General features: G+C 36.2%; 1 protein-coding gene across 2 annotated transcripts; it reads right to left on the bottom strand.

Annotated features, from left to right (window-relative positions):
• Window positions 1-6,812: 6,812 nt before the first annotated feature.
• LOC148849152 (protein SHORT INTERNODES-like) lies at window positions 6,813-13,827 on the bottom strand. Of its 2 annotated transcripts, none has more exons than XM_088948442.1 (3): window positions 12,587-13,827; window positions 11,819-12,169; window positions 6,813-7,112 (listed from the first exon to the last, which is right to left on the bottom strand). In XM_088948442.1, exons 1-3 carry the CDS (start codon window positions 13,143-13,145, stop codon window positions 7,072-7,074), a joined length of 951 nt encoding a protein of 316 aa, XP_088804568.1. In that variant the 5' UTR covers window positions 13,146-13,827; the 3' UTR covers window positions 6,813-7,071. The 2 variants fall into 2 exon arrangements, with proteins under 2 accessions (XP_088804568.1, XP_088804569.1); XM_088948443.1 differs by lacking the exon at window positions 6,813-7,112 and adding an exon at window positions 7,901-7,949 and having other exon boundaries at window positions 12,587-13,826.
• Window positions 13,828-14,360: the final 533 nt, after the last annotated feature.

The following is a 14,360-nucleotide window of genomic DNA, read 5'->3' as shown; positions in this document are numbered from 1 at the left end:
ATGAATTTCTTAAAAATATAAAATTATTAATAATGTGAGCATTTTTAAACCTATTATAATTAGTTTTTGTGTTTTTAATAAATATTTTAAAGTTATTACATAATTTTTTATATTATTAAAACTTTTAATTCAAACTTTCTTTAGATAGATATAGATGAAAGTGGGGGAGAGGATAAATAGGAATTAGAGATAATCAGAGATAATCTAGGAGAAAAATAGAGGATAGTGATGCCACTAGCTAGATTGGGCATGTAAGATAGATTAAGAGGTATTTTTAGATGAATTTTAGGTGCGAGAGATAGTTTAGGAGAAATTTTAGGAGGGGGATTGGCTAATTGATCAAAGACATGAGAGAGAGGGAGTTGGATTGGGACTTTGGTGAAGAGGATAGGGCTAACACATGGCTACATGGAAAGGATAAAGGAAGAAGGACAGAGAGTTAAGGAGAAGCTAGGATTGGGGTAATGGAGCAAGGAGAGGGCTATTGACGTGGCCTATGTTGCTATATAATATAGTATAGAGTATAGATTTTTAAATTTTTAAAAATAAAATAATTACTATTTATAATCCTATCAAAACTGATCTAAGTATATTCAAACATTCAACCATATTTAAAAAAAATCAGTATAAATTAAATAGTTAATTCATAAATGAAAAGCATAAATATAAATCATAAATCCCAAGTATTGGACCTAAGGCCTTAAATCCATTTATTGAAAGCCTAAATATCTACAGTTTGAAATTATATATACAACAAGATCACCACAAATGGGAAGTGCTCTCCCCATTGGCTCTTCCCCTTCCCATTTTCACCAATGAGAATTAAAATTCCCCTATCCCTATCCACACTAGGAATATTATCCCCATCCCCACCCTGTTTTAGGCGGATCTTTGTGGGAATGAGAGAAATAAGAAAAATTACCATTCTTATCATCATTATAAAGCATGGCTGCTCTTTTTCCCATCTCCTCTCCTAAATTGTCATGTCTTGAACGTAAGGTTGTGTTTGGTTGCAATGCAAATAAATTTGTACTATTGCAAAATCATGGCAATGCAAATGATTTGAGTGTAATTTCTGATGTATTTTTGTTTCAATTTTTAACTTATTTTATTTGATTGCAGTGCAAATGAAATAAATTAAGACATGAAGTAGAATAAAGTAAAATCCAAAACAAAATTAAACATGAATTTTTACATTTTTTACATTTTCACTCCTATGCATTTGTACTAATGCAAATAAAATTGCACTACAACCAAACACAGCCTAAGGCTCAGTTTGGAAAGAGTACAAATACAAATATGTATAGTACTAATTGATATAAAATGGTATAAAATACAAGGTTTTGCGCTCTACATATTTGAATTTCTTCCAAACTGAGCCTAAGGCTTTTGTATTGCAAAGGAAAGATTTTCTAGTAGCTCTTACAATCAAAAGACACATTGAGCTTTTACATGAAGATCTGAACAGCCCAAAGCTAATTTGGCTCGTCTATCCATATCTTTTCACATGAAAATAAAATGAGAAAGACACAAAATAGTTTGTCAATCTTGTAAAAAGCCGAAAAGACCGCACAGAAAAACGCACAAATCGGGGCCATATTTTTCTTTACGGTCTTTTAGTGGAGAAATAACAATGTAATAAGAGATTCAAAAGTTTATACAGTAGCGAGTAGCGATTCAGCCAGGAGACTACTTTTTGAGCTCATAATCTATTTAATGACTTGCTACTTAGTAAATTAAAGACATCATAATTTATCAAACGGTCCCTTAATCAATCAATTCATAATTCATGGTAGGGATGGTATGGGGTTGCTGCGATTGAGAAAATCGTCGATGTCTCTACGAGATGGACAAAGACGAGGTCACGAGCATGGTTTTTAAAAACGAACCGGTGACTGAATTGGTTAGGGGTTCGGTTATTGGTTTGAACGGTTTGATTATTCAATTTAAATGGTCGATCCGTTCTGATGAAAAAATAAAAAATTAAAAAAAATAATAAAAATTTGAAAAATGGTCAAAACTGTTCGAATGATTAAGCGATCAGTTCAATGGTTTGCTGACCAAAATCAATAATTTTGGGGGAAAAAAGTGGTTTTGGAGAAAAGCGAAACCATTCAGATAACCGATTCCCAATTTTTCCGGTCCGACCATCCAGTCCAGTCCAGTTTTAAAAACAGTCACGAGGGGGTGGTCGTTATGTCCCAACCCCTTTTTTCCCATGAAAAAGTAAGAAACCTTCTCTCCCTCTCTCTGACATGAAAACAAGCACACGTGTTAGCATAGGTCTTACACGTCAGAGACATGGTGTCGCCACGCACATGGGTCCCACCCCTCATTCTAGGTACCTATGCCACACAGTTGAACACTATTACTCTACAAATTGGTGATGATCATGACGTAATGACATAATGCAGGAGCTGTTAGGATGGTATCAATTGGACTGGATTTGGTTCAATTCAATCTGACCCAATATGAATATATTACAAATGGGTGAGGTCAATTCATATTTTGATGATTTTAAACCGACCTAATTTAATGTATGAACCAAATTGATTTTAATTTATATCAATTATAATCCAAACTTGGTCCATTATAGAGAAAGAAAGGAAAAGAAAGAGAAACCTGCAGAAGGTTTGTAAAAGTTTTTATTTCTTTTCTTATTTTTTCCTTCAAACCAAACACAGCGATTTAGGTGCATGTACTAGCCAAAAATGAATTTACCTTAATTATTATATGAGTAGGGTTGCAGCATTGGTCCTATCACAATCTCTCTCGTGCAGAAGAGCATAGCAATTGTGGGAGCCCAGTGTCTATATGTCTGATTGTAGCTGGGGTACTACGTGTTGGTAGCGTCATGTTGATGAAATAAGAAATAAAGATGATTGACCCTACCTAACATTACGCAACATAGCAAACTAACTTTTGTTTGTTTTCTTGTTTTTGTTTTTTCTACTTTAATTAATGGTGTTATTTTTGAAACTCCAAAGTACATATATGGTCAAGGACTGAAACTCAACCATATATCAGAGTAAATTATCCTGGTCTTGCAGTAGAGAGCCCAGTATGACAAATATGGCGTCCTGTTGATGCACTCATGCTTCTACATACCAACAGAGTACTGTGTGTGTTTGGTTGGATGAAATGGAAATCTCATTTTTATTCTTAGTGGAATGGCATTTTCTCATTTTAATACTATCAAATACCTATCAAACAACAAATATTACAATTAATCAATTATAAGACAAAATAATAATAAAAAAAACCCTCTCTTATTTCTTTTTATATTTCTTTTTCTACTTCTAGAGATATGGTCATTGGTCCATATCAATAGGGCCTCTTTTCTTTTTAATGTTTTTTTTCTAATTACCTTAAATAAGGATTATATACAAAGGGGTGTAGATTTAGGCCTCATTTGGTGTGTCTTTCCACGTGGACTGTCAGTTGTTTAGAATCCTGACAGCCCATGTTTTGATTTTTTCCCGTTTGGTTAGTAAAAGATTTAACAACCAAAATATGCCACTTTGTAAAGACGTGCAATGCCTATTTTGGGCAATTTTCGGAAAGCTCCAAATAGAACTTTTGACCTTTTTCATCACATCTTTGCAAGGAAATATGTGTCTCAACCAAACAGTCTTTAGGCCGCTAAGATCTTAATGCAAAAACTGTCAAATGTCAAATCCACCGAAAGATCTTTCAAAAAAAACTTGCCAAACAGTACCTTAATAATCTGCCTCCACTATCAACAAAGTCTAATCACACAAGCTACATATAATTAGAATCTATATTACTATTTCTCACAATATGATCTTGAGGTACAAGATTTTTTACCTACAGACATGTCCACATGGTGATGGGCCCTCTCAATAATATCCATGTCTACGTATGAAACAAAGTTAGGGCTTCCTCATTGAACAATGCTGTCAAAATCTTTCACATATATATATATATAGTAAATAGGATAAACAACCTGCTCTCATTAATTGCACTTGGGCAAAGGTAGCTTCTTTCGGTTGTATGGCATTTGGAACTCTAGAAGCAATTATGTAAACATGCTTCTTTCCGTTGTATTGCTGAATGCTGTGACCCCATCAGTCCGTCACGTCCAAAAATCAAAGAACTGAATTTAAAAAATAGATTACGGTTCTAGGAACACCCCTAAAGTAGGGTCGCAACATTACATTGAAAGCTTTTGATTCCATGGTTTTAGCAAAAATGCTTTGTTAATCTACGGTATCAACTCCAGAGCTAGGTTGTTAGTGGTTTTGCCAAAGGTAATCAAGCTCCTACGACAGCTCTTATGAGAAAACACAATTAGAGCTACTCATTGAAGAGGCAGGTCCGATAATAGATATGTCCTGAGGCTAGAAACAAATGGAGAATTATTCACATCCAATTAACATTCTTTCTTGTTTTCCCTTTTTCAACACACGGCACGCGCTTTAAGCTGTGTTTGGCAAAAATGCAAGCACAAATTTGTTCAGTACAAATGCAGTTCGAATTAGGCAAGTACAATATTGTTAGCACATTAAATGAGCACTTAAAAACTTTTATGACATCTATCCCTTGAATTACCCCAGTCCCCAGCCTATCCTTAAAAAAGATTAAAAACCACTTTCGATATATGTCAAAATGTTTATCAAGTGCTTATTGAAGGTGCTTACTATATTGTGTTTACTAAACCCGGTCCCGTACAAATGCACCCACAAGAAGAATCACTGTTCAATATAGTTAACATCTATCATCTGCTTTGGTGTATTGAACAAATTTGCATTTACACTCGCCTTACAAACCAAACCCAAACGCAAATCCATCCTTGCTGAAAAACAAATCGATTCATTTGATATATCATAGTTAAGTTCTAGGTTCAATTAGTCACAGTTTGCTAATGGAACCTAAGAATTTATAATTACCATAGTTTTAAAAACTGGACTGGACCAGAAAAACCGGGAATCAGTCACCTGATCAGTTCCATTTTACCGGGAATCATCTTTTGACCAAAAATCATTGATTTGGTCAGCAAACCGTTGACCCGGGTAGTCGAATGATTCAAATCGTCCAATAGTTTTTGGCTGTTTTTTATTTATTTTTGTCAAAATGGATCATCCATTTGGTTCGAATAGTTAAGCTGTTCGACCCAGGAACCAGACCCTGAATGGTTTGTTGTCTAGTTCAGTTTTAAAACCTTGATAATTCTATATCATAATTAGGGAAGAGGCTAATTAACAAATTAAGAGTTATCTTCATTGGCTTTCTGGATAAAGAAGATGCTATTTCATCACAAATACATATATATATATATATATATATATATAGTATTTGCACTCTTTCCAATTTGAGCCTTGAAAAAAAAACATGATAAAAGCTGGAGCGCACAAACAAATCTTTTGTTTTTTTATATTAATCACTGCATGATACTCCTTACTCTTTTAAGTGAACATTACAACATCAAATCAACAGCTCTTTTCTTTGATAATAGCATGATTCGAATCCATACCACTGCCTGAACAATTCATCCAACGCACCAACTGGACTATCCCTCCCAATTAAGTGCACAAGTGCACCTGGGACATTATATATCCCACAAGCACACCAAGCTTAAACATATGATTCATGTTCATCCAAGTGAAGAAGGTGATCTAAGGCAATCACGCCCTGGCTGCATAGGCTTGTGAGATGTGATCATTTAGCCAATACAGGAGCTTTTATGCAGCATTTAGGCCATGTTTGGGAGTGCTTAAGTTAAAAATAAGTGCTTAAACACAAGTGCTTATTCGAATAAGCAATTAATTGCATTTGGCACCCAACTTTTTCAAATAAAAAATAAGCACTTATTTCATATTGGGCATTTAGTAGTCTTTTTCTCTGATAGGCACTTAAATAAGCATTTACGACTATTCTATCCTTCATTTTCTTTCGATTTTTCAAAATATACCCTTATGAAAGTACCTTTATTAAATTACTTTTATAAAAACACTTTTGTGAAAATAGTTTTACGAAAGTACTTATATGAACCCACTTTTATAAAAAATACTTTTATGGAAGCACTTTTGCAAAAGTACTTTTATAAAATCACTTTTATAAAAATACTTTCATAAAACATAAAAGTACTTTTATGAAAGTACTTTAATTAAAGCACTTTTATGAAAGTACTTATATAAAAATAATTTTATGAAAGCATATTTCATGAAAGTAATTTTATATATAAAATTCAACTAGGATAATTTTATAAGTGGCACTTTAAAATTCAATTAAGGATTATTTTAAAATATGTGCCTATTCTGAGCTTATTTCCCAAATATCAATAAGTCCTTAATTGCTCAAATAAACACTTATTTCAAATAAATACTTATTTTTAAGCACTCCCAAACATAACCTTAAATGCATGCAGCTGGTGGCTATGAGCAGCTACCTCAGCAATATACTCGACAAACACAGAAAAACACACGTAACAAAAAAGACGGTGGGCTTATTCTACGTACAACTCAAATAGCCCTATGGGCCCAAACCACAGCTCCAACCCTAGAAATGTGGCAACTGAACACAACTTTAGATACTCGAATCCCCATATTCCAGGATTTTGCCCTCCAAACCTAGAAATATGGCTGCAAATCTCCATGAACCGATCCCTTTCCCATTGCATACGTACTTATTCATGACTATTATGACTTAAAAAGAGTTTTGATGACATCCACATTTTCATCTCAATCGTGAAAGCAGTGTTTATGTTTAGAGCAATAGAGGACTAGATACGATTTATCTCTTACTTGAATAGACAAGGCCAAAGGCACTGACTGAATTCCTATATCAGTACAGGAAAAAGAAGGGTTGGATGAATTTAAGCGTCACATATTGGCTGATACATATCGTATCTATGGATGATCAAAACACTAAAAGCCCTTTTGGTTCGCAGTTGGAATCCAACTCAATATCCTTTAGAATCGGAATGGGAATGATCTATTCCCATAGTCTGTTTGATTCAGACAGGAATGGCAATGAGAATGGAAATCAACAAGGAGCAAGGAATGGCCATTTCCGTAGTCTGTTTGATTCCGCCCAACCAAACAGTTAGAATCAGAATAACCCATTCCAATTCCGATTCTGGACCCTTATTCCTGCAAACAAAATGGGACATAAATAATGAGATTTGGGTGGTTTGAGCTATTTTAGGGAATTTAGCAGCAGAAAGAAAATAAATCGAAGTTACTAGTTATTCCAAAATGAAATGTATGGCAGTGCCGGTAAATAAATATGTTTGCATTAAACAGATTATAGGAATCGTGGGTACAACCCAACCAAACAACACCTTCTCCCAACTACACAGGTCGAATTCGGCATAATCAGGATGAAACCCTTCCATAAAATGACAAATATTCTTGGTTGTGCAATTGCATATCCTTGGGTTCCGAAGGAGCAGAGGCTGCTTTAACGAGGGAACCCAAAGCTATGTCATCCCTATTATCATGGGGAAGGAAGGGATAAGATTGCCTTGATCCCTTCAATCCACAACCTAAAGGAGCCTTTGCTATACTCTCAAAACGGAGTTGAAGTTTTTTCTGGAATTCTATTAATTCTCAAAGCCTTTCCCACTTTGTAAATAGTCTAACTTTTAACATCGGATATCATTTCAAAGAGCTTGAAGTAGCCAATTTCAGCAAGTGTCAATATCAAGCCTCAAACAAAACCCAATGTAATAAAATAGTTTTATTTAATTTGCCTTCATGATTAAAAACCCATAAAGAAGTGTTTGATTTGAAAGAAAAGGTAAGAAAACCCAAATAAAACTTGTATAGGTTTTCCTACTTTTCCTTTCCTTTTTTTTATATTTTCTTAATTTCATACCAAAAGCAGCCTAAATGAATTCAAAAGCCTTTAAAAACAAAGATCAGAATGTATGGATTGTATTTCTTTTACCTCATCTCATCCTTCTAATATTCACCAAAAATATGCAACTGCAACAGACACAAAAAATTGATGCTTCCATGACATAATATCAAGATGATATATAATTATTACTAATTTGCTTCACTATTGGAATTATCCAAAAGGGTAAATTCATGGCTATATTAAAAGAAAACAAAGATGATTACCCTCAATACTCACATGATAATGTTTAAACATGTAATTTCATTGTTGTGCCGAGGCAACCATGAGCGATGATTAGTTCATGTTTGTTATAACAATTGCAGAAAATGTTATTACATTGTTTCTCTGCCTAAAAGGTTTTCTTTTTTACTTTCTCTTTGAACTCTTTCCAAGCTCCTAACATGCATGATACTTGATGACTTAAGTAAATCATTATTTGGTCACATTAAGTTGTAACTGGAAAAGTTGTCATCAAACAATATTTTATGGTCCACGACAAATCGTGTATATTTGGCAACTATTCAGCGTTATTTGGGATACGTTTAGTTTGAAGGAAAAGGTAGAGAAAGGAAAGGAAAGGAAGAAAAACATGTACAAACCTTGTAGAAGTTTCCCTGCCTTTCCCTTCCTTTCCCTACCTTTTCCTTCAAACCAAACACAGCCTTCCCCCACAGGCCTCTCTATCTATAAATTGGATACATTATTGAACTTCCAGACACCCTCCCTATAAAATGCACGTAAATTTTTTCAAATTGAAATCGTTCTTTTCCTTTTTTTTTTTGATAATTCCAGGAAAAAATGCTACACAAGATCGGGGTTGACACAACCCTTCAAATCAAAACAACAAATAAAATCTAGAAATCTTTCAACTACTATATTTGTCCCTTTCACACCAAAACACTTTATGTTCCACCCCTTCCAATTTGCTTTGATATAAATGGTTAGGAAAAAAATGTTTCCGTCATGGAAGGGGTGGAAATTAATGTAGCTTATGCTCAATTTGGAAGGAGTACAAATACAAATATGTACAGTGCAAAACCTTATTTTGTATGTATTTGCACTGTACATGTTTGTATTCGTCAAAATAAACTGGATGACAAATTGTGTAATTTCAACATTTGCAGATCACCATTGTCTTGATGTTTTATAAATTCACCTTTTCTTGATATTACCTGGTACCATAATATATGACTGCATTTATCAGTGGAAAACATTTATAGAGGATATATACATACATATATATATTGTTTTTACATATGTTTATTGTCAATAAAAGCCTCAAACAACTTGCCAGACAAACTCAATTGAAACCCTTTTTTTTTTACTTTTATAGATAAAATAAATTTAATCATATCGCTTACATTATACTTCAAATATCTGTAGAAAATATATTGTGCTTATATATATATATATATATGCTATTGTCAAAAGCCTCATAATTTACCAGATAAGTTCAATTGAAATCCTTCTTATTTATATTTATATAGATTAAAATAAATTTCCTAGTAAAAAAAAAAGAACAAACAAAAAAAACCTTAAACAAAGCAGCCTTGAGAAGAGAGAAAGAAGATAAGTAAAAGTAAGATGCATCTCACTAAATGAGCCCCGCCTGTGAGTGTGCCTTTTAACATTCTGGTTGATTTAACAGTGTTTACTAAAATTATGGTACACCTGCATGTTGATATTGAGTCATATTGAACATGGTGCAAATGGGACTTCCTAATTCTTCGTCATCATCATCTAAATGTCTTTATCTCAACTATATTGGATCCAGTTTCGCCGTTCAGTGCAACATCTACAATTAAATTATCAGTGCTTAAATAATTTCTTACTACTTCAATCCATGTCCTTTTTGATCTTTACCTAACCCTTCTAATCCCTTCGACTTGTAAGTTGTAACAGATCCATCTCATAGGCGCCGCGGATGGTCGCCTTCATTATTTGACCAAACCATCTTAATACTTTCTCTCATTCTATCACCAACTGGAGCTACCCCTAGGTTTCTTTGGATGGCAATATTGCCTAAATGCTAATGAGCAATGGACTCAATACCATAATCCTTTTCCTTGTATTGTTGTGTGCAATATTTATTCTAATCAAGTTCTTGTTTGCTAGGAACTTGAGATTGATACTATGATAACTAGCATTTTAGAATTGTCATCGAGTTATGATTCATGTAATTCTCTTTTGGAACTGTTCAGAAAACTAGGATCTACACCAGTTTAAGTAATATCTTGGGTCCATTTCTTGAACGCATCATTTGGATGCCTTTGAGTTTTGCTATTCTTTTGCTCTAGTTTGTTTTCTTTCTTCCTAAAGGAAATATATCAGTGTCCTGACACATGACACTGAGGTAACATATAGATCCTTTTCTTTGCTTAGTGTAAATGTCACTTTTGCAAAAGCAAGTAAACAAGGGGCGTATATGGGGATCTATCACTAAAGACCTCTAAATCTCCTACATACCCATTAAATGCCCACCTAACCTTTTCTTTCTGTCTCATTAAATATTCTTCTTGGAAGAGTAGCTTTTACTCCATATCATACATGACTGATTCCCGTCTACTCAGTTTTGGCTCTGGCTTAAAATGTTAAAAAATTAAGTTGTTCTTTTCAGCAGTGCAAGAAACAAAAATTAGAGAGAACCCAGTTGCAGATGAACACTCCGTACTATAAAATGTCGTAGAGGCTGTTGTTATGCATTTTCCTCTCTTATATCATGATGGGTTAGCATTGACAAAGAAATGAATGGAGCTCTATCTAAACATGCCAAACAGATAAGAAGAACAAAGAGAGCACAGTAAATAATGAACGATAGTTCTGGGTTCTCTTAAGGGTGATAGCTAGTGTCTTACTGAACCAAAGAGAAGATGAACATGCCATGGATCAGCCTGTTTGCAAATTAGAGAAACATTCTCAATCTTTCTGTGGCATGCATGAAAAGACTTTTTACCATTATAACAGCAATAATAACAAGTGGACTAAACAAGAGTAAAGCATCATTTCCACAACTTAAAAATAAAGCTTGATTCAAATAAGAAAAACTAAGATGTTATGCATCTCTTTTCTGGAAGCTGATTACGAAGAATAAGCTTTCTTTTTTATCCATGTACGTGGATAAAGTTATAAATTCGTATTTAAAGGAGGAGCTTCCACAATAAATGAATAATTAAATAATGTGTGTAAAAGCTGGAGGGGTGGCGTGATGTTTTCTAATTCTTTCACTTTTTAGACTTGATGTCCATGCATGAAATAATCTGCAGGTAGCGCTGGACTGCTCATAATCCAACTCCTCTCCATCTCATCCCAATATTAAAAGAAAAAGGAATAACAATAGTAACTAAAAATAGGGTTGACAAAGTTAAAAGAAAAGGATTTTAATCCATTTTATCCAATCACACACGAAATCGATTTCATCATTGGTTCAAACCGGCAAACAAACGGGTAAACGGGAAAGAAAGCAGCTTCAAAGTTTAAATCAGCAAGAAATCAAACTCAAATTCATCACATAATAGAAGAACTGTTAGGTAAGTCCGGAAGTGATCATAAGAAACAAAACAGATGTGTGCGTGAGAGAGAGAGAGAGAGAGAGAGAGAGAGAGAGAGAGCTCTAACCCAGTAACCCATTCGGTACGCCACACACAATGCTAACAAGAAACAAACAAATAAATGAAGAATAATGCAGACAAGATAATGGAACTATGAAGATCTAGGTTGAAATTCGAACAGACATCCGCATTTCTCACTACTCTCTAATAGGTCTTTTCTTTTCTCTTCGTCGAGATCAATAAGTGTTAAAATACCAAGAACAACAACGACATGATGAACAACAATGAAGAAGATAAAAGAGAAGGTTGGTTAGAGAGGCAGGAGAAAGATTGGAAGGATAAAAAAAGAAAAAGGAAAAACAAACGACTGATGTTTTAAGATCTTGGGTGTGGGAAGAATTGCGTACCCGCCATGAAAGCGTTGATGGGAGTCGGGTATAGAGAGGTAGGATCAAGCAACGCGGCAGCGGCCGAGGCAGCTGCGGTAGTAGTAGTAACATTGGTTGTGGTTGTGGTGGTGGCGGTACCAGCGGTGATGAGATTAAGGGGAACTCCTCCACCACCGGAGGAGCTTTCACCGGGAACGTAATGACCTTCGGGACCTTGATCATAGAGAATGCCCTTAAAGACGTGGCCTCCGATGTTCACAGCCGTCTGATAAGCATACTGATCGTCTGCTTCGTCGAAGGCGCTCACACGAACGCAACGAAAGACCGCCGGAGAATTCACCTCGGCGGGAAAGTTGCCTACTTCCAACCCTAATATACAACTCCAACAAGCAACAATTACATGAGCGGAATTTAAATGCAGAATAACAAGAACACAATAAAAACCAGCAACCCCGACAGAAATGCATAGAAAAAGATGGACTCCGTAAATCCATATCAAATGTATTCTCGTCAATAGTGCCTGCTAACAGTATAAAAAGAGAAGAAAAAGAAAGCAAAAACCAGATGGTCATGGAGGTCGACCTCGTTGCAAGCAAACGGTATGGTTTTGTTTATCCAAATCAATCATCCCTTAAAGAATGGAATAATCAATATAATTGTTTGTGGGAATATATCTATATGGATTTATATCCAATCTATGAAACTTAAAGAGTGAGTGTGAGCAGTGATAAGCGTGTGCGTTTGTGTGTTCTGTGTGTTTGTATTATTGAAGAACAGCAACTGTACCTGACGTGGTGGTGGGTAAACGAGTGCAGGCGAGAGAGGGAGCACTGGGATTCTCTCTCTGCCTTTTGGGATTCTCTCCTCGGAGCTGCTGCTGCTGTTGTTGAAGAGCGGCGAGCTGTTGCTGCCTCTCCCGCCTTCTAGAAGCAGGGACCCAAGTGCTCTTAACATGGGTTGGGCACTGAAACCCTCGGCTCTTACAGCAAGTTCTGCACCGCATATGAGAACAGTCCTTCTTTGCTTGGTTGCCACAATCTTGGCAACTCATGCCTCCGCTTCCTCCTTGCCTCATCGTCACAATTGCTGCTCTCGACGACAACTCATCGGCGATGTTAGTTTCCCGACTAGGACCCACCGCCAAGGAGGAGGGATAGATTTCCTGATGCGTTTGCCGTTGGTGGAGATGTTGTTGCCATAGCTCGAAACCCTTGTTGTACGAGATCTCTTCGTTTCTATATAGGAATAGACTCTCTGGAGGAAATTCGTTATTCTGGTGGTGGTGCTGCCGCTGATTTGCTGCTGCTCCTCCTCCTCCTCCTCCACTCAGTGAGAACCCAGCCATTGTTTGGACCTAAAAGCTGACCCAAACCTCAATTGGGAGAGAAAATCCATAGCAGATAGCTAAGTCGGGGTTGATGGGAATGGAAAAACAGGCGTTCGGAGGAAATTGCGAGAGCCAGTGAAGACGATAGTGCCTCCTCTCCCGCGAGAAAGCGAACAAGCTAGAGAGGAGAGAAGATGAGGGCGAGACAAAAAAAAAAAAAAAAAAAAAAAAGGGTTTATGGGTTTGATTTGATTTTTGTTTTGGGGACGAAGGTGGGGTTTTTGCTTGCGTTTGGGAGTGTTCCTTGATTTTTCCTTTTTTTTCTCTTCCTTTCCTTTTTTTCTGAATTTTTCTCAGAGTTGTTGTCGTTGGGCGGTGCAGCTTTTCCGGACACACGTCGGATTTTTTGGCAGCGCTGATCGCTCCTTCAATTCCTTTTCTGTGTTGGAAGCATTAAAGACACGGAATTACAGCTCTGCAACGCCGCCATGGCAACAGACTCCTTCTGCAACCTCAATTTAAGACAAACTGAGAAAAACTCAACCACACTCCCTCCCCTTATTTCTCTCTCTCTAGTCTATTTTCCCTCTCTCTCTCTCTCTGGTTGATAGTTTCTGACGACGATGGAGGACCCGGTTCTCTGTGGGTTGTGTTTATGTGGAAATCAATCTCTCACTTCCTACCTCTTCTGCTATTCTGGTTCCCAAATTTACATCTCGCCTGTATCATGCGCATCTCACGGTCACTGTAAACCCACGTGTCAAAAGCTCTGGCTCTTACTCGTTTGTCCTTGCAGCGGAAAACCCGCTACTTTTTTGTGCCCCTCTTTCAATAAACCCTTGTTTTTTTTTATTTATTTTTCTTACTCGAAATTAATTAATTTGCCAATTATTCTCTCAAAAATTAGAAAAAAAAAAACACTCTTCTTCTGGACGGTCCTTTTCAATAGTTGTCTAACACGTGACAACTTGAGTGAAGCCACGCGCGGTAGCTGGTATGAGTATCTAATGGCGGGGGATTCATGCCAAAGCCGGCCCAGGCCCTTACAGGCTAAAGCAAAGGGATGATTTCTGAACATCTGTTCTCCGTGTGCTAACGAGCTACCAACCGCCAGATCGGTATCGGAGGGTTGGGTTGATTTCAATTCGACGATAGACAAGTTCGAATTCCAGCAACTTTTGTTGTGCAATTATGGGTAATAATGAGATTATAACGTGTGGTAAATCGTGGTCC

The sequence above is a fragment of the Nelumbo lutea genome, chromosome 6, assembly GCF_056320005.1.
Source record: "Nelumbo lutea isolate HS-2025 chromosome 6, American lotus-T2T, whole genome shotgun sequence".
NCBI classification, from domain to species: Eukaryota; Viridiplantae; Streptophyta; class Magnoliopsida; order Proteales; family Nelumbonaceae; genus Nelumbo; species Nelumbo lutea.
The sequence above is the reverse complement of the archived record's forward strand: the minus strand, read 5'-3'. Positions and strand labels throughout refer to the sequence as shown.